The sequence below is a fragment of the Caretta caretta genome, chromosome 1 (assembly GCF_965140235.1).
Source record: "Caretta caretta isolate rCarCar2 chromosome 1, rCarCar1.hap1, whole genome shotgun sequence".
Lineage (NCBI taxonomy): Eukaryota > Metazoa > Chordata > Testudines > Cheloniidae > Caretta > Caretta caretta.
In genome coordinates this window covers 187433543-187457241 of record NC_134206.1, presented here as the reverse complement: position 1 = coordinate 187457241, position 23699 = coordinate 187433543, and the positions used below count along the sequence as shown (strand labels likewise).

The 23699-nt window shown below is 46.2% G+C and overlaps 2 protein-coding genes and 1 long non-coding RNA gene across 4 annotated transcripts in view; 1 reads left to right on the top strand and 2 right to left on the bottom strand.

Moving 5' to 3' along the window:
• LOC142068549 (uncharacterized) overlaps nt 1-23699 on the bottom strand; it is a 67782-nt gene that overhangs the window by 34769 nt on the left and 9314 nt on the right. The window contains exon 1 of one of the 2 annotated variants that reach the window (XR_012664385.1): nt 14271-14379. The exons of the other annotated variant lie outside the window; for it this stretch is intronic. This is a non-coding gene — a long non-coding RNA (uncharacterized LOC142068549). Of the gene's footprint in view, nt 1-14270; nt 14380-23699 lie in introns of those variants that run through there. 2 annotated transcript variants of the gene reach the window in all.
• Nucleotides 8922-10754, bottom strand: LOC125644855 (uncharacterized). The gene is made up of 2 exons (XM_048869452.2): nt 9849-10754; nt 8922-9460 (listed from the first exon to the last, which is right to left on the bottom strand). The coding sequence occupies exons 1-2, from the start codon at nt 10426-10428 to the stop codon at nt 8946-8948; spliced, it is 1095 nt and encodes a 364-aa protein (XP_048725409.2). The 5' UTR covers nt 10429-10754; the 3' UTR covers nt 8922-8945.
• LOC125644842 (uncharacterized) overlaps nt 20106-23699 on the top strand; it is a 31063-nt gene continuing 27469 nt past the window's right edge. The window contains exons 1-2 of the mRNA XM_048869425.2: nt 20106-20281; nt 21342-21620. Of these exons, the coding sequence (XP_048725382.2) occupies nt 20227-20281; nt 21342-21620 (334 nt within the window). The 5' untranslated portion in view covers nt 20106-20226. The remainder of the gene's footprint in view (nt 20282-21341; nt 21621-23699) is intronic.

Here is a 23699-nt window from a genome sequence, read left to right as displayed (position 1 = left end):
CGCTGTAATCTGACTCCGACTGGTTCGGTAGCAGCTAATGTTAGTCCCCAGACCCCCACCCCCACTGTAATGGCAGAGCCGGTGTCCCCTTCGGCCCCTACACCCACACCCACACCTTGTAAGTCCCCCATGGTTGGCCTATACCCCTTAATCACCGAAACTAAAGTCGCCCGGTCTGGATCAGACAGGCGTCCTGCCACAACTATGCAGGTTTATACTCATGTGCCCTTTAATCCTGTGGATTTGGCTGCTTTCAAAGCACAGGCAGGAGAGTTTTCCACCAACCCAAGCAGGTTTATATCAGTCTTTGAGGGGTGCCTCAGTAGTCACAAGCCGGACTGGGATGATTGTAACGTCCTTCTGCGAACCCTATTGTCTGAGGTTGAAAGACAACAGGTTGTGTCCAAGGCAAGGGAGGAGGCGCAGAGACGGTACGACCGGGATCATATCAATGTCCCTGACCCGGATGCACAAGTCCCCCGAGCAGACCCCAGGTGGGATCCAAATGATCATGGGGATATGACCCGCCTTACCTCCTATAAGGAGTTGCTTTTACATGGACTCCGTCACTCGGCTGTCCGACATAATAATTGGGCAAAGCCATATGAAGTAATGCAGGATTTAAAAGAAAGCCCAGGGGCCTTTCTACAGCGTATTCGGGACACCATTCGACAGAACACTAATGCAGACCCCGATGATCAGGCAACTGAGTCAATTATTAAGGGAATTTTTACGAGCAGAGCAGCCCCTGATATTAAGAGAAAGTTACAAAAAAAGGAGGATTTAATGGGTATGACCATGGCACAAATTTTAGAGACTGCAAACTGAGCTTATAGTCTGAGAGAGACAGAGAAGGAGAGAAAGCAAGTGAGATTGATGGTAACAGCGGTACAGGCCGGCACTAAGAGAAGTGGCCGGGGAGGAAGGGGCCGTGGACGCGACCGTCCGGGCCTGCAGGAGAGACGACTGGGTCGCAACCAGTGTGCCCTGTGTCGACAGGAGGGACACTGGAAAAATGAGTGCCCAAAGAGGAAAGAACAGGGAGGTGCCCCTATGATGGCGATGGTGGAGCAGGAATAGGGGTGTCAGGGGAGACGGACCACCCTACCCCTGGAACCCCGAGTAAAGATGCGGGTGGGAAGCTCAGAAATAGATTTTTTAGTGGACTCTGGAGCGGCCCGAACTGCCGTAAATCAGCCTCTTCAGTTGCCAGTAGCAGATTCCCTTACTGTGGTGGGAGCCACAGGCAGGGACACCAAGTGCCCAGTGTATGCCCCAGCGGAATGTGCTTTGGGAAACAGGACTATATCCCACAAGCTGGTATACCTCCCTGAGTGTCCAACACCTCTGCTGGGACGGGATCTACTTTGTCACCTCGGTGCCACCCTGCATTTTACTGAGGACGAAATAACCCTTAACTTACCCCCTGAGAATGCCTGGATCATGACCCTTGCAGTTGAGCCCTCAGCTATGCAAGCCCCGGAATGGAGTCCGTGGGAAGACCAGGTGTACCCCCTCGTGTGGGCATCAGGGATTCCAGGAAAGGCCACCCACCAGACCCCTATTACTATTCAGCTCATACCAGGGAAAGGCCCAGTACAAGTAAAACAGTATCCAATCAAGAGGGAAGCCAGAGAAGGTTTACAGGAAACTATAGATCGATTCCTAATGTATGGTATTCTCCGGGAATGTCAGTCAGCCTGGAACACTCCCATTCTACCCGTACAGAAGCCTGATGGCACGTATCGGCTGGTACAGGACCTAAGGGCAGTCAATGAACAGGTTAAGACTCTGCACCCTCTTGTCCCTAACCCGTACACCTTATTGGCTTCTATAGGGGGACAGTATACCCATTTTTCAGTCCTTGATCTGAAAGATGCTTTCTTTACCATCCCAGTTGCCACCCCATCACAGGAGATCTTCTCCTTCGAGTGGGAGGACCGAAAAAGGGTTAAAAAGCAACTTTGCTGGACAGTGTTGGCCCAGGGATTTAAAAACTCTCCCACCCTTTTTGGCCAGGCTCTGGCCAGGGACCTACAGGAGTGGGATAATGAGGAGGCTCTCCTTCTGCAGTATGTAGATGATTTGTTAATTGCCACTGTGGGCCAAAAACCCTGCCTTAAAGCCACCGTGAGCCTCCTGAATTTTATTGGACTCCGGGGATATCGTGTAGCACGGAGTAAGGCTCAAATTGCCCGCCCAGAGGTACGGTACCTCGGGTTTCACATACAGCAAGGGGAGCGTCAGCTTTCAAGCGAAAGAAAGGAAGCTATCTGTCAAGTTCCTACCCCAAGTAACCGTAAGCGGCTCAGGGCATTTCTGGGTATGGCAGGCTTTTGCAGGATATGGATCCCAGAGTTTGGACTGTGGGCTAAACCCCTCTATGACTGTGTAAAAGGAGCGGATCATGACCCCTTCTATTGGACCCCAGAGGCTGACAGGGCATTTAAAATTCTGAAAAGAAAATTGATGGAAGCCCCGGCTCTGGGCCTGCCAGATCTCTCTAAGCCGTTTCAGTTGTATGTACATGAACGAAGGGGGGTGGCCCTAGGAGTGCTTACACAGCTGTTAGGAGCATGGAAGCGTCCTGTGGCTTATTTTTCTAAGCAATTGGATCAGGTTGCAAAGGGTTGGCCGGCATGTTTACGGGCGGTCGCAGCTACTGCCCTATTGCTTGAGGAAGCCGAGAAGCTAACATTGGGAGGGGTTATGCAAATCTATACTCCCCATATGGTCCGAGCCTTATTGGATGCAAAGGGAGGGCTTTGGCTCACCCAGGCTCGGATTGCTCGGTACCAGGCTAAGCTGTTAGAGAACTCTGAAGTCACCCTACAGCCTTGCCCCTCCCTTAACCCAGCCACTCTCTTGCCAGAAACAGAGGAACAGAAACATGACTGTTTAGAGATCATAGATGTCCAGTACTCCAGCCGTCCGGATTTAAAGGATGTACCTCTCCCAAATGCAGATCATGAGTGGTACACTGATGGTAGCAGTACTGTAATAGATGGGCAAAGGAGGGCGGGTTATGCTGTTGTGACCCTCCATGACACTGTGGAAGCTGAAGGTTTGCCTGCTGGGACCTCTGCCCAGCTTGCCGAACTAATAGCCCTGACCCGTGCACTTGAACTGTCAAAAGGAAAGCGGGTCAACATTTTTACTGATTCAAAGTATGCTTTTGGTGTGCTGCATGCTCATGCTGGCCTATGGAAGCAAAGGGGAATGCTGACAGCCCAAGGCTCCCCAGTCAAGTACGGGCCCCAAATCCTCCGGCTCCTAGAAGCCATACAACTCCCCTCGGAAGTGGCGGTGGTACACTGTAAAGCCCATCAAAGGGAGGATCAAGATGTGGCCAGAGGTAACGCCCGGGCAGATAGAGAGGCTAAGCATGCTGCCACCCTGCCATCCCCTCAGGCTGAGAACGCCCATATGCATGCCCTTATCCCATCAGAAAGGGAAACTTCCAACCCCTCAGTACTCTGGGGAGGAGAGACAGCTAACTGACAAACTCTGTCTCCGGGAAAAGGAGGGATGGCTCCATTCCCCAGAAGGGAAGGTCCTCTTACCAAAGGGCCTAATCCGGCCAGTGCTGCAGAAACTACATCAAACCACTCATGCTGGCAGGGAAACACTTATCCAGCTAATGGGAAAATACTTTATCACTTCCAGACTCCGACCCCTGGCTGCCCAGGTACAAGCGGACTGCTTAGTCTGCCAAAAGAATAACCCCCGACCGGGACATCCTGTGCCACCAGCTGCCCTAGAACCCACTCCGGGCCCCGGACAAGTGTGGCAAATAGACTTTACTGAGTTTCCCCGGACCCAAGGGTTCAAATATCTCCTTGTTATAGTGGATCGGTTCAGCGGATGGCCAGAAGCCTTCCCATGCCGTAACTGCACTGCCAGGACAGTGGCCCTCAAGTTTGTTAAGGAGCTCATTCCTCGCTTTGGACTCCCCCTGTGGATGGAATCTGACAATGGGACACACTTCACGTCAAAAATCATTCAAAGCATCTCACATGCCTTACAGATCCCCTGGAAACTCCATACGCCCTGGAGACCGCAAGCCAGTGGTGTAGTGGAGCGTACCAATCAGACCCTTAAACGGCATCTCTCAAAAGTGTGCCAAGAAGCCTCACTGCGATGGCCTGATGCTTTGCCCCTCGTCCTACTCCGTATCCGCGTTCTCCCAAAGGGTAGATTAGGGCTCAGTCCCTTTGAAATTATGTTTGGAAGGGCATGGCCTATGAATGGCACCCCGGTTCTGTCAGGGGAATGGGAGTTGGGTAATGTTTTTTTGTCACAGTATATGTGTTCCCTGTCTGCTGTTCTCTTGTCTCTTTACAGGTATACCAAGGATTCCCAGCCTCTCCCCTTGGACTCTCCCATTCACTCCTTACAGCCCGGTGACTCTGTGCTTGTTCGCACCTGGAAAGACGAGCCTCTCCAGGAAAAGTGGAAAGGACCCTATACCGTCCTGCTGATCTCCCATACAGCAGCAAAGATCGAGGGCCACAAGAACTGGATCCATCACTCTCGTCTGAAGGCAGTACCTGCCCCCTCGTCAGCAGAACAGTGGACCGTCCAACCTGCTGACTCCTCATCTAGTGAAGATCTCGGGCTAAAGCTACTGTTTAAAAGACACAAATAGCGGGCACCTTAATGCTAAAATGGGCCCACCCAGGTATTGGAGACCTTGGGTTGGGAAGACTTTGGTAATAATTAATTGGGTAACATTGTTATTCTTTGTATTGGTATTTCCAAACTGTGCATATCGGGAGCATAACTCCTTTGTTTTGCTTGCGCACCATGTTGCTACTTTAACAAACCAGACTGATTGCTGGGTATGTGCTCCAACTCCACTATCCCCCAAGACGGGAATGCCCCTTGACATGCTGCCCTTGACCCTAGCAGAATTAGCCACCACCAAAGAGCAGGAAAGAACGAACTCACCGTTCTGGAACAAGACCTCTTTACAGCAAGCCACCTATCAGGACCAGGAGTATTCAGTTGCAGTACTCACTGAGGGAGTGTTATGTTTTACCCAAAACCAATCTGATCCCTATGGGCATCCTGTGGGAAAGAGCTCCTGTGTTATTACACAGTGGGCTGATGGGTATTGGATAAAGACCAACAGGGGAGGCCAACAGTGTGGGTGTAATGGTTGCTCCCCTTTTAGGGAAACACTTACAAATAATCTTACCACAAAAAAGGGGTTTGGAAATGTAACTTGCCGTCCAGTTAATATCTCCAATGTAGCAAGCCAATGGTGGGTTTGTAGTGGTCCCCATGGCGAGTGTAATTTGAACGGGACAATTAGAAATGCCCCCACTTGTACCCAATCAGGAGGATGGGATGCCCCCCTAGGGGCATATGACCTGTTTGGAAAAGCAGCCTTAAATATCCCAGGAATCCCCTTAAGAAACAGTCCTTACTGGGCCCTACAGGGTCACTATTTTGTATGTGGCCGAAAGGCTTACAAGGTGCTGCCAGCCAACTGGACAGGTAGCTGTTATATAGCTCATGGAGTTCCTCATCTTTCCATAACTGCCACACTGCCCAAAGGAAAGATTAGAAATGCCCGAGACACCTCTGTTGAGTCACGAGAAAAGACCCTGCGGCGACTGACTAAGGCATTGGAGGGCAATATGAAGAATCCCCTCACAACCGAGAAGCTGGTAGGGTGCTCTGTACTGGGAATAGCGCCACTGTTTACCGGGCCAGCCCTGGCATGCATAGGCCGCTATACTGTAAGGCTGCAGATGGTACTTGAGAAAGTGGCCTTAAAGTTAGAGGACTCAGTTAGTGATTTAGGGTCAGCAGTAAAAACATTAAATAAAGAGGTACAGCAGCTCAGGACGTTTTCCCTCCAAAACAGGCTGGCTTTGGACTATCTCTTGGCATCCCAAGGAGGGGTTTGTGCCCTCATCGGGCCCCGATGTTGTGTATATGTAAATGATAGCAGTTATGAGATCTATGAAAAGGTGGTACAGGCTGAGGCCCATGCCCGAGCCGGAGCACAGGTTGCCTATACTGCCCCAGAGAACGATTGGTTGCAAACCTTGTTTTCAGGTTGGGGTTTGTCATCTTGGCTTGGTGGTTTATTTAGCCTGCTATTGAAATTTCTTTTTCCTGTATTGCTTGTATTACTGGTATTATGCTGTGCGGTATCATGTGTTAGGGCCCTTTTGCGAAAGTTAATATGGGTATGTCTACACTACGGAATAAGGTCGAATTTATAGAAGTCGGTTTTTTAGAAATCGGTTTTATAAATTCGAGTGTGTGTGTCCCCACAGAAAATGCTCTAAGTGCATTAACTCGGCGGAGCGCTTCCACAGTACCGAGGCAAGCGTCGACTTCCAGAGCGTTGCACTGTGGGTAGCTATCCCACAGTTCCCGCAGTCTCCGCTGCCCATTGGAATTCTGGGTTGAGATCCCAATGCCTGATGGGGCTAAAACATTGTCGCGGGTGGTTCTGGGTACATATCGTCAGCCCTCCGTTCCCTCCCTCCCCCCGTGAAAGCAAGGGCAGACAATCATTTCGCGCTTTTTTTCCTGAGTTACCTGTGCAGACGCCATACCATGGCAAGCATGGAGCCCGCTCAGGCTATGTCTCACCCTATGTCTCCTGGGTGCTGGCAGACGCGGTACGGCATTGCTACACAGTAGCAGCAACCCCTTGCCTTGTGGCAGCAGATGGTACAGTACGACTGGTAGCCGTCATCGTCATGTCTGAGGTGCTCCTGGTCGCCTCTGTGAGGTCGATCAGGAGCGCCTGGGCAGACATGGGCACAGGGACTAAATTTGGAGTGACTTGACCAGGTCATTCTCTTTAGTCCTGCAGTCAGTCCTATTGAACCGTCTTATGGTGAGCGGGCAGGCGATACGGACTGCTAGCAGTCGTACTGTACCATCTTCTGCCGAGCAGCCATGAGATGTGGATGGCATGCAGTCCTTCTGCACCGTCTGCTGCCAGCCAAAGATGTAAAAGATAGATGGAGTGGATCAAAACAAGAAATAGACCAGATTTGTTTTGTACTCATTTGCTTCCCCCCCTCCCCTGTCTAGGGGACTCATTCTTCTAGATCACACTGCAGTCACTTACAGAGAAGGTGCAGCGAGGTAAATCTAGCCATGTATCAATCAGAGGCCAGGCTAACCTTCTTGCTCCAATAAGGACAATAACTTAGGTGCACCATTTCTTATTGGAACCCTCCGTGCAGTCCTGCCTGAAATACTCCTTGATGTACAGGCACCCCCTTTGTTGATTTTAGCTCCCTGAAGCCAACCCTGTAAGCCGTGTCGTCAGTCGCCCCTCCCTCCGTCAGAGCAACGGCAGACAATCGTTCCGCGCCTTTTTTCTGTGCGGACGCCATACCACGGCAAGCATGGAGCCCGCTCAGCTCACTTTGGCAATTAGGAGCACATTAACCACCACACGCATTATCCAGCAGTATATGCAGCACCAGAACATGGCAACGCGATACCGGGCGAGGAGGCGACGTCAGCGCGGTCCCGTGAGTGATCAGGACATGGACACAGATTTCTCTGAAAGCATGGGCCCTGACAATGCATGCATCATGGTGCTAATGGGGCAGGTTCATGCTGTGGAACGCCGATTCTGGGCTCGGGAAACAAGCACAGACTGGTGGGACCGCATAGTGTTGCAGGTCTGGGACGATTCCCAGTGGCTACGAAACTTTCGCATGCGTAAGGGCACTTTCATGGAACTTTGTGACTTGCTTTCCCCTGCCCTGAAGCGCATGAATACCAAGATGAGAGCAGCCCTCACAGTTGAGAAGCGAGTGGCGATAGCCCTGTGGAAGCTTGCAACGCCAGACAGCTACCGGTCAGTTGGGAATCAATTTGGAGTGGGCAAATCTACTGTGGGGGCTGCTGTGATGCAAGTAGCCCACGCAATCAAAGATCTGCTGATATCAAGGGTAGTGACCCTGGGAAATGTGCAGGTCATAGTGGATGGCTTTGCTGCAATGGGATTCCCTAACTGTGGTGGGGCTATAGACGGAACCCATATCCCTATCTTGGCACCGGAGCACCAAGCCGCCGAGTACATAAACCGCAAGGGGTACTTTTCGATAGTGCTGCAAGCTCTGGTGGATCACAAGGGACGTTTCACCAACATCAACGTGGGATGGCCGGGAAAGGTGCATGATGCTCGCATCTTCAGGAACTCTGGTCTGTTTCAAAAGCTGCAGGAAGGGACTTTATTCCCAGACCAGAAAATAACTGTTGGGGATGTTGAAATGCCTATATGTATCCTTGGGGACCCAGCCTACCCCTTAATGCCATGGCTCATGAAGCCATACACAGGCAGCCTGGACAGTGGTCAGGAGCTGTTCAACTACAGGCTGAGCAAGTGCAGAATGGTGGTAGAATGTGCATTTGGACGTTTAAAGGCGCGCTGGCGCAGTTTACTGACTCGCTTAGACCTCAGCGAAACCAATATTCCCACTGTTATTACTGCTTGCTGTGTGCTCCACAATATCTGTGAGAGTAAGGGGGAGACGTTTATGGCGGGGTGGGAGGTTGAGGCAAATCGCCTGGCTGCTGGTTACGCGCAGCCAGACACCAGGGCGGTTAGAAGAGCACAGGAGGGCGCGGTACGCATCAGAGAAGCTTTGAAAAACAGTTTCATGACTGGCCAGGCTACGGTGTGAAAGTTCTGTTTGTTTCTCCTTGATGAACCCCCCCTACCCCTTGGTTCACTCTACTTCCCTGTAAGCTAACCACCCTCCCCTCCTCCCTTTAATCATTGCTTGCAGAGCCAATAAAGTCATTGTTGCTTCACATTCATGCATTCGTTATTCATTCATCACACAAATAGGGGGATGACTACCAAGGTATCCCAGGAGGGGTGGTGGAGGAGGGAAGGAAAATGCCACACAGCACTTTAAGCACAGCACTTTAAAAGTTTACAACTTTAAAATTTATTGAATGACAGCCTTCTTTTTTTTTGGGCAATCCTCTGTGGTGGAGTGGCTGGTTGGCCGGAGGCCCCCCCACCGCGTTCTTGGGTGTCTGGGTGTGGAGGCTATGGAACTTGGGGAGGAGGGCGGTTGGTTACAGAGGGGCTGCAGTGGCAGTCTGTGCTCCAGCTGCCTTTGCTGCAGCTCAACCATACACTGGAGCATACTGGTTTGGTCCTGCAGCAGCCTCAGCATTGAATCCTGCCTCCTCTCATCACGCTGCCGCCACATTTGAGCTTCAGCCCTGTCTTCAGCCCGCCACTTACTCTCTTCAGCCCTCCACCTCTCCTCCCGGTCATTTTGTGCTTTCCTGCACTCTGACATTATTTGCCTCCACGCATTCGTCTGTGCTCTGTCAGTGTGGGAGGACAGCATGAGCTCGGAGAACATTTCATCGCGAGTGTGTTTTTTTTTCTTTCTAAGCTTCACTAGCCTCTGGGAAGGAGAAGATCCTGTGATCATTGAAACACATGCAGCTGGTGGAGGAAAAAAAAAGGGACAGCGGTATTTAAAAAGACACATTTTATAAAACAGTCGCTACACTCTTTCAGGGTAAACCTTGCTGTTAACATTACATACATAGCACATGTGCTTTCGTTACAAGGTCGCATTTTGCCTCCTCCCACCGCGTGAACGGATTTTGGTTGAATGCCAGCAAACATACACTGCAATGCTTTGTTCTACAGTGATTCCCCAGTACGTGTTGCTGGCCTGGAGTGGTAAAGTGTCCTACCATGAAGGACGAAATAAGGCTGCCTTCCCCAGAAACCTTTTGCAAAGGCAGAACCGCAAATGCCAGGGCAAAGTAATCCTTTCACATGCTTGCTTTTAAACCATGTATAGCATTTTAAAAGGTACACTCACCAGAGGTCCCTTCTCCGCCTGCTGAGTCCAGGAGGCAGCCTTGGGTGGGTTCGGGGGGTACTGGCTCCAGGTCTAGGGTGAGAAACAGTTCCTGGCTGTCGGGAAAACCGGTTTCTCCGCTTGCTTGCTGTGAGCTATCTACAACCTCCTCATCATCATCTTCTTCGTCCCCAAAACCTACTTCCGTATTGCCTCCATCTCCATTGAAGGAGTCAAACAACACGGCTGGGGTAGTGGTGGCTGAACCCCCTAAAATGGCATGCAGCTCATCATAGAAGCGGCATGTTTGGGGCTCTGACCCAGAGCGGCTGTTCGCCTCTCTGGTTTTCTGGTAGGCTTGCCTCAGCTCCTTCAGTTTCACGCGGCACTGCTTCGGGTCCCTGTTATGGCCTCTGTCCTTCATGCCCTGGGAGATTTTCACAAAGGTTTTGGCATTTCGAAAACTGGAACGGAGTTCTGATAGCACGGATTCCTCTCCCCAAACAGCGATCAGATCCCGTACCTCCCGTTCGGTCCATGCTGGAGCTCTTTTGCGATTCTGGGACTCCATCATGGTCACCTCTGCTGATGAGCTCTGCATGGTCACCTGCAGCTTGCCACGCTGGCCAAACAGGAAATGAGATTCAAAAGTTCGCGGTTCTTTTCCTGTCTACCTGGCCAGTGCATCTGAGTTGAGAGCGCTGTCCAGAGCGGTCAGAATGGAGCACTCTGGGATAGCTCCCGGAGGCCAATACCATCGAATTGTGTCCACAGTACCCCAAATTCGAGCCGGCAACATCGATTTAAGCGCTAATCCACTTGTCAGGGGTGGAGTAAGGAAATCGATTTTAAGAGCCCTTTAAGTCGAAATAAAGGGCTTCATTGTGTGGACGGGTGCAGGTTTAAATCGATTTAATGCTGCTAAATTCGACCTAAAGTCCTAGTGTAGACCAGGGCTAAGTCATTCTCTTCAGGGCTATCACAAAGTGCTTATGCAAAGTCATATTGTAAAGAAATAAGTAGCCCAAGTGAGAAAACTCAGAGCCAAGGCTGTTGAGTGTTCTCAAAGGGGGGAGTTGTTGGGAACACTGGGGCATGGCCACTAGGTAACTCGAGGGGATGGAAGACCACGAGTGTCGATGAAGCCCCCTCGCACTAGGCCCCGGTGTCCTTGGCCCCCCTCCTCTTGCCTGGAGGCACTCGCAGCAGCTCTGCGTGCTAGGCCCAAGTGTCCTTGGCCCCCCCGCCTGGAGGCACACACAGCAGTTAGGCTGAGAATCTGCAACAGTATGTTGCAGAGTCAGACTGCCTGAAACTAAGCAAGGCCAAACAGGGGAGATATGGAAGAACAATGCTGAAAAAAGCAGCTTTATGTATAGTTTAACAAATGATACAGAGAATCAGGGAACTAGCTGGGAACTGGATTGGCTGGCTATATAGATACTTGGAGCAGCTTGCTATTGGATAAGTATGCTGGGAAAAAGGATGTATAAAAGCCTGTGTAACTTCCTGCTCTGTTGTGCAGGATTTGAGATTTTATTCTCCCTGTACCTTTTTGCAGCTGCAAATAAACTTTTCTGCTTCTCCACCCCGTTGTGATTATTGGGTGTAGCACACCGGGTAACGAACCAACTCAAGCTGTTGTTCAGCCTCTCGGCACTGGGTGCCGGCAACAATGTGGAAATCATAAACTTTATTAGCATTCTCTTGCCTGATAGATTTGGATGCTGTTTGATATAGTGGTCAAAGGCGTAAGGCATCTGTTTCATTAGAGCCACTGTCGCTTTGTGAGTTTGAGTCAGTAAGGCTTGTAAGAAAATGATTAAACAGCCTTGTCGCTGATTCCTGATATGGGCCTTTGGAGGGTCGCTGCTGCCCTCGCCAAGACCCCCTTAGCTTGCCCCGGTCAGGGCAGGTCTTTGATTCTGATCTTTGAGTCCAGAAGCGTGCCTTGGTCTCTTCGCTGTATTCAGGGAGGCAGCCTGGTGACCCCTTTGCCATCCCAGACCTTTCTGCCTACCCTTCCTTCTCTGCACTCTCTCCTTTTATAGTAGGCCTTGTTTCTTCTATTGGGCAGGGCTGTGAATGCCTGCCTGGATGACTGGCAGTTCTGGCATCTGCATGGGGGTGTGGTCAATCTGCTTGCCTGCAGACAAGAGCGGCTCCCCTCCTGCCTTGTTACAATGTATAAATGTGGGGGAAGAAATTAAGGACGTTATGGACCCCTGGACGGCTGTCCCTGAATTAGGATCTATCACCTAATTGATCTCAGTGCAAATAAGGATAAGGGACGAGAAAAGGTAAACTAAAAAGGTGCTTTATTTAACATAAGGTGAGTATATGGACAAAATATCTCAGTGGCTTGCATGGGCATGAAGCCCAGAACCCTCTCCCTCTACAAATGACAGACAAAGGTATTTATACTTTACAGATCAAAGATCGTCTGATTGTCTGTCTCAGCCTGGAGATGTTGGATCTGGACCTACCACTGGGCTTGGGGATGACAGGCAGTGCAGGAGGGACTCAGACCTCTGATGACTGCTGAACCAGGATTAGGATCAGGATCAGGATTACTTCTCAGGTAAGTAGCTGTGGTGATTTCTCTCAGAGATCTTCTGGTGGTTCTTGATCCAATGACTTGAGCACGGGCTGCCACGAGGGAGGACAGTGTCCTAGAGCCTGTGTGCGGGGCTTTTATATCCTCTAGTCTCTAAGAAGATCAGGGACCACCTGATCAGTCCTTTTCCCACCTTTACACAAAAGAGTGTCAAACTCAAACAAAAGGCGGGTAAAGTTCCAAAGAGAAGGGTAGCCAACATGGATGCCCAACAACTACTAGACACCATTCACAATGGCAATTTTAACACATTTTTGACATTACTATTTCCCAGGTAAATAATACAAGATACCACATAGATATAAATCAGAGCATGCATAGTAAAACATAAATACATGAACAATGTTGTACAGCCTAAATTCAATATTGGGTTTGTAGACCCTATTACAGAGCCTCTAAGCATTTCTGAAGATTCACGATCTTCAAGAACACCAGTAGGTAGTGACTAAAACTATTGTGATGTAGTGGATTCCTGAAAAAGCTCTATAACAAATATCACAGCCTAAATTGTTCTAAAATGCTATCTAGTTTTACTTTCCAGTCTGTGTTGTGTGCACTTATTATTCTTCATGGTAAGACCTTTTTATGTTTATAATTTTCGGTAAAACTTTTACAGTGAAATCTGTTTAAAGTAAACACAGATTAAACATCTGATCCTGCTCCCACTGACATTAATTTGCCATGGAGTTCAGTTGATGTAGGATTGGTCCCATAGTGAGACATGGTGAGGTGGTTGCACAGCATTGCATTTCTAGAAGTACTGAGCCTCTTTGCATAGTGAAGTTGCTCTTTGGGGGGTGAAATGACCTTACCATAACATGGTTTTGGGATATTTGAAAAATTGTCAAAGAAAATTTATGTGGAATACAAGACTAGTAACAAGAGGTGTGATCTATTTATTATAATTCCAATAGTATAGCTTTAATGTTGGAAAGAGGTATGCACTCAGTTTTATGTAGGTGGTGATAATAAACTGAATAGACTTTAAAGTATTAATAGAGAGTTTGTATTTTCTGTATGTTTACAAAAAGTAAAAGCAAGCAATTTAATTAGTAGTTTGGGAATTCCCCAACTACTTCTTTAAAAGAGGCAAATAGTTGCATTCTGTTCTTATTATAGCTACTTTCATCTAAGTCTATCAAAATCCTTTAGAAACAACATTTAATTAAGCCTCTCAAACCTTGAGAAGTAGGTAGATATATCCTCAATCCACTTTACTAGACTAGAGGATATGGAAAAACCGAAGAACAAAAACCATACCTCAAGTCAGTGGAAGAGATGGTCCTAGACACGGCCTCAGGCATGGCTGGGGGCGGCATGGACCCAGCCATGGCTGGATTGGGCCCAGGCCAGCCCCAGCCACGGACCGACCCTAGGGTTGGCCCGGGTGGCCCCCCCATGGCCTGGACCTGTAGGGTTGGGAGAGAGGTGTCTATTCTGCAGCCCCAGAACCAGAGCTCCCGGGGCAAGGACAGGCACCTTTCCCCACCAGCCCAGGTGCTGCTGTGGGGAGAGAGCGCTGGGGGGAGTCCTCTCTCCCTGCAGTAGCCCCGGAGCAGCCTCCTGCACCCCAAACCCCTCATCCGCAGCCCCACCCCAGAGTCCACACCCCCAGCCGGAGCCTTCACAACCCTGCACCCCAACCCTCTGCCCCAGCCCAGAGCCCCTTCCCACAAGAACCCATCGGCCCCACCACATGCATTTTGTTATGTGCACCAATATGGAGGTGATGTCACACATCACCTCCATATTGGTGCACATAACAAAATTAATTCTGCACATGGGTGGGAAAAATTAGACGGAACACTGTCCAGCAGCCCTCTTACCAGTGCACAATGATGTGATTAATATAACTGGAGGGATGGGTGGTTCTGCTACTCTTCACCTGGAGGGTTCCAGACCTGAGACACCTTGTTAATATCGCCTGGAAAAAGGGAAACCTCTTGTTTGGTAACTGGACAGTTCAAACTACTGAATACTGCAAGAACGGATGTACCAACATTTAGCCCTGATACCATGGAGATTGACTTGCTTCTTGTGTCTCCCCCTGTATACATAGGTCCTCTCACGGATCCCAGTGTCAGGGCTTGTACTCACAGGCCCTTCGTACCCTTCACATCAATAGAAGCAGAGGCAGGAGCAAGTGGCCAAAGCAAACACAAAACCTGTAAAGCATTTCCCAAAGGAAAGAAGGTTATTTAACCTCACTGAAGAGTTTCTCGTGACACTAAAGTCTGGAGCCCTTTCTGGTGCGTGTGCAGCCTCATTCAGCCTCGTGGGGGCTGATGCTGCAAGACCATGCAGCATTGTGGTGCTCAGTGCACAGCCCATGCTCCAGGTGACCTTATTTGAACAACGCTCAAGCTCACTGTCTGCAGTGACTACAAAATTAACGACACCACAAACCAAGGCTCTTCTCAGCCAATCAGAGCACAGAGCAGCAGCCGGGTTCCTTCTTGCTGAAATGCTCTGCTGCCTCTGACTGCTGTCGCTAACAGGTGCTGAAGCAGGAGGAAGTAAAACTATGACCAGTGACCTGTCTGTGCTATGTAACTGTGCAGGGGAGAAGTAGCTTGTAAGGGAAAGGCTCCTGAGTTTATTAATAATACACATGAATATTCATTCATCTATTTATTATACATATTCCGACGGTCCCTTGCACAATGGTATGTGGGGGTATTTAAATGACTTAAAATGAGTCATTGTCAGTAAAAAAAGCGGAGAGGGACAGGGATGTGGCCAATCAGCTACATAGATCAGTCAATTGACTGCCTTTGCAAACAGATGTGTTTCATTCATGTGGCAAGGTTAATGCTGAAGTGTACCCCTAACTTTGCATTTCCCTAGCACTTCCTGCCATCCAAACGTTTTAAAGCATTTTGTAAGCATGAGTGTATTAAGCCTCGTGAGATATAGTAGCTATTAGGTCCATCTTGTGCATGAGAACATTGAGCGGGGAAGGCCAACATTTTCAAAGTGACTAGCAATATTGGCGGCCAACTTGTGATGCCATAAAAGGGCCTGATTTTTCAGAAAGTGCTGAGCCCCCACCCTCAGAAAGGTAGCCCTCAAACTGGACACCAAAAACTAAGGGACTCAAAAATGCTAGTCACTTTTGGAAATCTAGGCATGTGATTTGCTCTCAATACTCCGCCTTAACCACCTACCCACACTCCCTCTTCTAATTGTTTCAATTAAGGGAAATAAGGCACTATAGGTTAATGGAGACAATGTCCCAGATACTCGCTGTCATTTCTTCCCATCAGATTTCTTCTCCGTTCACATTCCTCCTCTCTATTTTACTGCCTCAACCGGAAAAGGCTGTTGGGGCTCATGAAACTCCTGGCCTACAGCCTCATCCTGATTTGGGGATGTCATCAACAAGAGTCTCAGTGTCCCCTTGTATGACCCCTTGTGGCTTCCAAGTGCCATGGAACATTGTGGGACCAACATTTTTCAAAATGACAGTTAGTCTTTGAAAGATATGTTTACTATCAAACATAACAGCCCACCCTGGCAGGGGGCAGGGAGGGGTGCGCCTCACTGCGTCTTCCCCAGGGTGTCCCTCATTCCTCTCCTCCCCTTGTACAGCGGCGCTCCTTTTATTTTAAAAAATAAATATCAGATTTCCAACCCTTTCCCAGCTACATTCTAGTGTAGATTTCTTGACTCCATGTTTAGGTACGAGCTGTGCTTGTGCAATGAGTTGAGAGACTTTTCCAAGTACTGTAGATATATTCCCTCTAGATACCATGGTAATCAGATCCTCTGTAAATTCATTGATAGATGGATACTGCTAGTGAGAGAGCGAGTTAGTGTGTACAATATTTTTTTTTTTTGCTATAATTTACTCCCAAAGAAAAGCTACAATCTGCACCCTGATAGATGCAATAAGAAGACACTCCAATGTTAACGCCTCCCTTTTTGTGGCCTGTGCATGTGGTTCTGGAATGTGTTTCCTACAGGCTTCCCATTGGAATATGTGGATCTCCAGGATGTTAGCTGGTGCACTGAGTGCTGCTGGGTCTGTGAGTTTCCTGGATGTACAGGGCATGATTTAGACTTGCTGTAAGTGAAGGTATAACTTCACTGGGCCAAATTCTTAGTGACATGAATGAAGATGTAAGTTGTCTTTCAGGTGTAAGTTGTCTAAAGAAAAGTGGGCCAGTGCACATAAGTGGTGTAGGTTCCATCAGTGTGGTATTCAGTGAGTGTGCAAAGGAATAAAATTTACACTCCAGGTAGTGAGATGGGCTGATGTAAGAGAAAACACAATTTTTGAGAGTGTAAAATAGGGGAAGGGGATCTGCTTTACCTTACACTCCCTTGTTAATTATTTTTCTTGATAGGCTTCCACTTACCCTTTCATCATATACACATTACAGTACACGTCTCTTGCACACCCTCTGATTCCTGAATTGAAGCAAAAAGAAAAGGAGGACTTGTTGCATCTTAGAGACTAACAAATTAATGAGTGAATCTCAGAGGGATCAGAGACCGGGTACCTATCTGAACAGAGAACCAAACTTTAGAATGATCTTTCCACTTATCTTATCAGAGGTGTGAAAATAATGTGCCTTTACAAAATTAGGCTGGAACTTCAGGAGAAGATACCATGTCTGTCACTTCAGCTTCCAGTCATTGAGGTAAACAGCATGAGAGTAGCCTTTGCTCATTGCATTCCAGTTCTGGGCTCAATTGCAAAGTAGACAGAAGAAAAATCTTTGGAATTTTTTCACAATCTTTACTCTCTATAGATAACATTGATGCTCATTCTACTAACGTCACATTCGAAAGGAAGCTACATTGAGCCTTAGCCTGGAGGTTGCACACGGGGCTATTTCAGCAAAAAGCTGATGCATCATTAGCGAATGGGCTGAATTTTAAACATATTAACTTGCAATAATTTCAGATACTGTATTTTCTGAGTTTCTTATGTTAGATGGTGTATAATTGTTGTAATAAAGTATTTTGCTTTCATCTTGTAGTATGTTGTACATGTCAGCTATAAAAGCATTTAATTTGGCTTTCACTTGCTGATAGAAACAATGCCATGTTTGTTGGATATGATCAGCCGATGAGAGGTAGCTTTCATGGTGTAATACTTCTAAACTGTGTTTCACTGCTTCACTGTACCATCACTTGATATCCTGCTGAAGAGTTTCATGGGTTGGGGTTTGTGGAAGCTTATACAAGTTTCTCTAACACACACAGTTCAGTTAAACTCAGTTGTTATTTTTCTAACTCATCTCCAGACTCTAAATTACTGTTGCTATAAGCAGAATGTAGAGCGTGTTTTGTCCTAGGATGCCAAAACTCTTAATGAGCATTAAGTCTCGTGGCATCCCTGTGATGTAGGCAAGTATTACACCCTGTCTTACAGATGGGTTAAACAGGCACAATGTAATGAGGAGCTCATTCTCAGCAACTAGTAGTTTTTTTCAGTGTCAGGAGTGGATTCACTGAGTCATGATGTACCTAATGCCTGAGCTCCATTTCCTCAGATGGGGTTCCACTTTAAAAAAAAAAAAACACCTTTGACAAAGCTCATAACCCAATGTATAAAATTCTCCAAGGGATCTTAACTATGACCTAGAATCTGAAATTGGGAGCATGGGGAATTATTTTTAATAACATTTTAACACTTCAGAATAAAAGCAGCAAGCTTCAAACTGATTGCATTAATAAACCCTAAATACTGTGTAGCATTGTACACTTCTTAATTTATGGTTTACACTAAACACTAGTGAAATGTTGAAAATCAGTCTGTAATGGATGATAATTGTTGGAGACTCAATTCATTAACACTGTCCATGCAACAGATAGCCTGGACATGCACCCAGCTGCAAAGAACCTGAATGGCCATAAAGGGCCGAGTGAAATTTGTGGGGAGTAGCTGACTCTGGAACCACAGATGGTTCTATTGGATTTAATGATCTAACAATGCCTGCAATTAGATCATATTCAGCCTTAAGGCAAGTCTCACTAGAAAAAGCAAGGATGTGCTTCACTGAATGCTGGAGGGAAGAAAAATCACAGTGTTTAAAGATCGGCTATGAGAAAGTACTATCATGTATGTGAGGGAAAAGTGTATGCAAGATGATAACAGTACTTCTTTTGCCCACTGGCATGCATTCCCCCAGAAAGAGGTGTGGCCAACAATCTTCTCAATATAAGCTGAGGGAGAAACTGCCAACATTTAGTATGTTTTACATTTACATTTATCCAAAATGGCTGCCACAGTTGCCTCTGGAGCTAGGACTGTCATTTGCTATGAGGCAAGGGAAGCAGTTACCAAACCCCCAGAATTTTTGTAAATCTTTGCTTCACTCTTTGCCCCCCTGGCCCCAAGACTTTGCCAGTTATAATATAATCACATATAATGTTCTCTATGCTGCCACAACTCTGCCCCTCTCTTTTTCCTCCCCAGTTTTTTTGGAAATGATGCCGTTGACTGGAGTGTAGTTATTGTCTGCCAGTCACAAGAGCCTGTGCACTAATACAGACAGGCCTCAGGAGAGGGTAACTAAAACTATGATTACTTTAAAAGGACATCCTTAAACATATTGACTGAAGAGTTTGGTTTATCGGGGAAACACTTCTCCCTGGGTCATGACAATTGGTAAAATGACCATTTGTGGGGAATCTTTCTTACTGATAGACAACATCAAAAGAGCACGAGTTTTCCTCTTTAATATCAGTCCCCCATCAGTATAGTTTATTCATGATGGCAGAAGCTCTGGAAGAAAAGTTTGCCAGTTATGCTTCCAGTTATGGCTAGGTTAGTCTACTTCAGCAAGTAAACTCAAGGTGCAGTATGCAATTACCCAGATTTAGGTGATCAAATGGATGGGTTCTATAATCAGTTGAACTTGAACCTCAAAAGGTGGGGAGGAGGGTGTACATCATCTTCCTGGAAGAAGAGTCGGTCCAGATTCCTATATCTGTATCTGAGATTGTGGGTGGGTGGGTTTCCTGACCATTTTGTACTTTCTCCTGTGTGTCTGGATCTGTACTTTTCCTGAAATGTTCTGACTCCTTCTCTGTCTGTACTTTAGGCAGAGAAGCAAGGCAAGATTTCTGCTTTTCTATAGGGAGAAAGATCCTGATCATACCTGTCGACTTTGTGAACCCTAAATGTATATGGTATTTGATGGGTCTGGCCATTCATCTGTAAGTATAGGTGTCAAAATGGTGACTCTTATGAATATTGGTCCTTTCTTCTGCGCAATTTGGAGGGTGGGTAGTTTGAGCACTCTGCACCATTGCTATTTACACCACTGCAATCCTAATTGGCAGCCCAATAATTCCCTAGTTTAGCAGAAGCCCCCCTTTGGCTCCAAAACCAAACAAACCAGCACTTTTTCATTTTTGACCTTTGTCTCCATTTTCGCTCGAGTGAGTTCTCTTACATTAGGGATATGAAAAATGTTATTTTCTGCTGTGAAATGGCTTGTGTAGTGCACACTTCTAAGCAGCTGCAATGCTGTGGACAATATGCAAGTTTATTAGCATGCATGTATGTAACAGGTTTGGAATCTGTCTGATAGAATGAGGAAAGCCACAAGCTATTTCGGTAGATCCACTGTCCCTATGTGAGGGCTTTATTGTGGGTCACTGAGGAAATGATTAAAGAGACTCTAAGCATCGTTTCTGAATGTTCACTATCTTCAAGAGACATCAGATAGGAGTCTGAAAAGCTATTGGGATGTAGAGGGTTCCTGATAAAAAGTCCATAAACTTATGTGTATATATAATAGCTGAGCAAAAATCGATCCTGACATGTCATCTAGTTTTGCCTTCCAGTTTACGCTGTGTGCGCTTATTATCCTCCAAGGTAAGGCTTATTTACTTGTAGACTTCTTTTTTTATTTCTCAGTAAATCACTAGCACTGCAATGTGTTTCTATTAAACTCAGAGGAAACATCTGATCCTGCTCCAGCTGAAATCAGCAGGAGTTTTGTCATTGAATTCAAAGTGTGCAGGATCAGCCCATACTGATACATAGTTTAGAGTGAAGTAAAATGAAATTCCCTGATTGTTTCATTACATTGTATTTCTGGCTATACTAACCTTTGGCTTATAGTGAAGTTGTTTTTGAAAAAAATAGACAACCTCGCTACAAAATGGTTTCAATGTTTTTAAGAGTATCAAAGACAATGTTGACTTGAAATACAATAATAATAATAATAAAATGCATGATCTATGTAATACAGTAAGTTGATAGCATTGTTTTCATGCTGAAAAGAGGGCTGCACTGAATTGTGTTCAGATGATGGTGAGAAACTTTAGATACTTCAACAATCAATAGAGGATTTGTATTTTTTTGCATGTTTGCAAAAAGTAACTTGATTAGAATTAGCTGCTGGAACTTGCCCACCTTCTGTCTGAGGATATATTGGTTATTGACATCCTACACCAGTGGTTTTCAACTTTTTTTTTCATTTGTGGACCCCTAAAATTTCAAATGAAAGTGCAGACCTCTTTGGAAATCTTAGATATATTCTGTGGATCCCCGGGGTCCACAAAACACAGGTTGAAAACCACTGTCCTATACTTTATGTCATCCTTCATCTGGGGATGTCAAACAATTTAGAAAAATTACTTCTTTGAGCCTCATAAATATGAAGAGGTAGATATTGACAATATTAGCCCATTTACAAATGGGGAAACTGACGAAGAGAGAAATTAAATGATTTGCCCAGGACCATATAGCAAGTTAGTAGCAGAGCTGGAATAGGACTCAGGAATCCTACCTTCTAGTCTCCTGATCTAGCCATTAGGATACTTAGTGCACATTTCTTAATTTTAATACATCTATCTGTTTGATTAGCATGCCCAGGAACATACTGTGCTGCTCTGTAACTAAAATTATTTTCCATGTGTTATATTTCCAGTGCACGGTGATGTGACAACTGTAAATGGGATCCTGGGTGGTTTTGTTACATTTCACCTCGATTATCCTGACTTCAAATACCCTGCTGAGATCATCTGGAAGAAGAGGAATACTTTGTTATATAAAGGGACATATCATATGACTCGGTTTACTGTCTTTTCTAATGGAACCTCAGCACTTAAGAATACAAAGAAAGAGGATGAAGGACAATACACAGTGAGCGTGAATAACAAAACTGGAAATCTTGTCTACCAAAGAATCTTTCAACTATATGTACATGGTAGGTGTAAAAGTATAATCTCAGTATCTTGCTCATAGATTCATAGATATTTAGGTCAGAAGGGACCATTATGATCATCTAGTCTGACCTCCTGCACAATGCAGGCCACAGAATTTCACCCACCACTCCTGCAAAAAACCTCACACCTATATCTGTGCTATTGAAGTCCTCAAATTGTAGTTTAAAGACTTCAAGGAGCAGAGAATCCTCCAGCAAGTGACCCGTGCCCCATGCTACAGAGGAAGGCAAAAAACCTCCAGGGCCTCTTCCAATCTGCCCTGGAGGAAAATTTCTTCCCGACCCCACATATGGCGATCAGCTAAACCCTGAGCATATGGGCAAGATTCATCAGCCAGATACGACAGAAAATTCTTTCCTGGGTAACTCGGATCCCACCCCATCTAATATCCCATCACAGGCCATTGGGCCTATTTACATGAATATTTAATTACCAAAACCATGTTATCCCATCATACCATCTCCTCCATAAACTTATCGAGTTTAATCTTAAAGCCAGATAGATCTTTTGCCCCCACTGCTTCCCTTGGAAGGCTATTCCAAAACTTCACTCCTCTGATGGTTAGAAACCTTTGTCTAATTTCTAGTCTAAATTTCCTGGTGGCCAGTTTATATCCATTTGTTCTTGTGTCCACATTGGTACTGAGCTTAAATAATTCCTCTCCCTCTCCGGTATTTATCCCTCTGATATATTTATAGAGAGCAATCATATCTCCTCTCAACCTTCTTTTAGTTAGGCTAAACAAGCCAAGCTCCTTGAGTCTCCTTTCATAAGACAAGTTTTCCATTCCTCGGATCATCCTAGTAGCCCTTCTCTGTACCTGTTCCAGTTTGAATTCATCCTTCTTAAACATGGGAGACCAGAACTGCACACAGTATTCCAGGTGAAGTCTCACCAGTGCCTTGTATAACGGTACTAAAACCTCCTTATCCCTACTGGAAATACCTCTCCTGATGCATCCCAAGACCGCATTAGCTTTTTTCACGGCCATATCACATTGGCAGCTCATAGTCATCCTATGATCAACCAGTACTCCAAGGTCCTTTTCCTCCTCCGTTACTTCTAATTGATGCGTCCCTAGCTTATAACTAAAATTCTTGTTATTAATCCTTAAATGCATGACCTTACACTTGTCACTATTAAATTTCATCCTATTACTATTACTCCAGTTTACAAGGTCATCCAGATCCTCCTGTAGGATATCCCTGTCCTTCTCTAAATTGGCAATACCTCCCAGCTTTGTATCATCCGCAAACTTTATTAGCAAAAAGAAAAGGAGTACTTGTGGCACCTTAGAGACTAACCAATTTATTTGAGCATAAGCTTTCGTCGAAAGCTTATGCTCAAATAAATTGGTTAGTCTCTAAGGTGCCACAAGTACTCCTTTTCTTTTTGCGAATACAGACTAACACGGCTGTTACTCTGAAACTTTATTAGCACACTCCCACTTTTTGTGCCAAGGTCAGTAATAAAAAGATTAAATAAGATTGGTCCCAAAACTGATCCTTGAGGAACTCCACTGGTAACCTCCCTCCAGCCTGGCAGTTCACCTTTCAGTAGGACCTGTTGTAGTCTCCCCTTTAACCAATTCCTTATCCACCTTTCAATTTTCTTATTGATCCCCATCTTATCCAATTTAACTAATAATTCCCCATGTGGCACGGTATCAAACGCCTTACTAAAATCTAGGTAAATTAGATCCACTGCATTTCCTTTGTCTAAAAAATCTGTTACTTTCTCAAAGAAGGAGATCAGGTTGGTTTGGCACGATCTACCTTTTGTAAAACCATGTTGTATTTTGTCCCATTACCATTGACTTCAATGTCCTTTACTACCTTCTACTTCAAAATTTTTTCCAAGACCTTGCATACTACAAATGTCAAACTAACAGGCCTATAATTACCCGGATCACTTTTTTTCCCTTTCTTAAAAATAGGAACTATGTTAGCAATTCTCCAATCATACGGTACAACCCCTGAGTTTACAGATTCATTAAAAATTCTTGCTAATGGGCTTGCAATTTCATGTGCCAATTCCTTTAATATTCTTGGATGAAGATT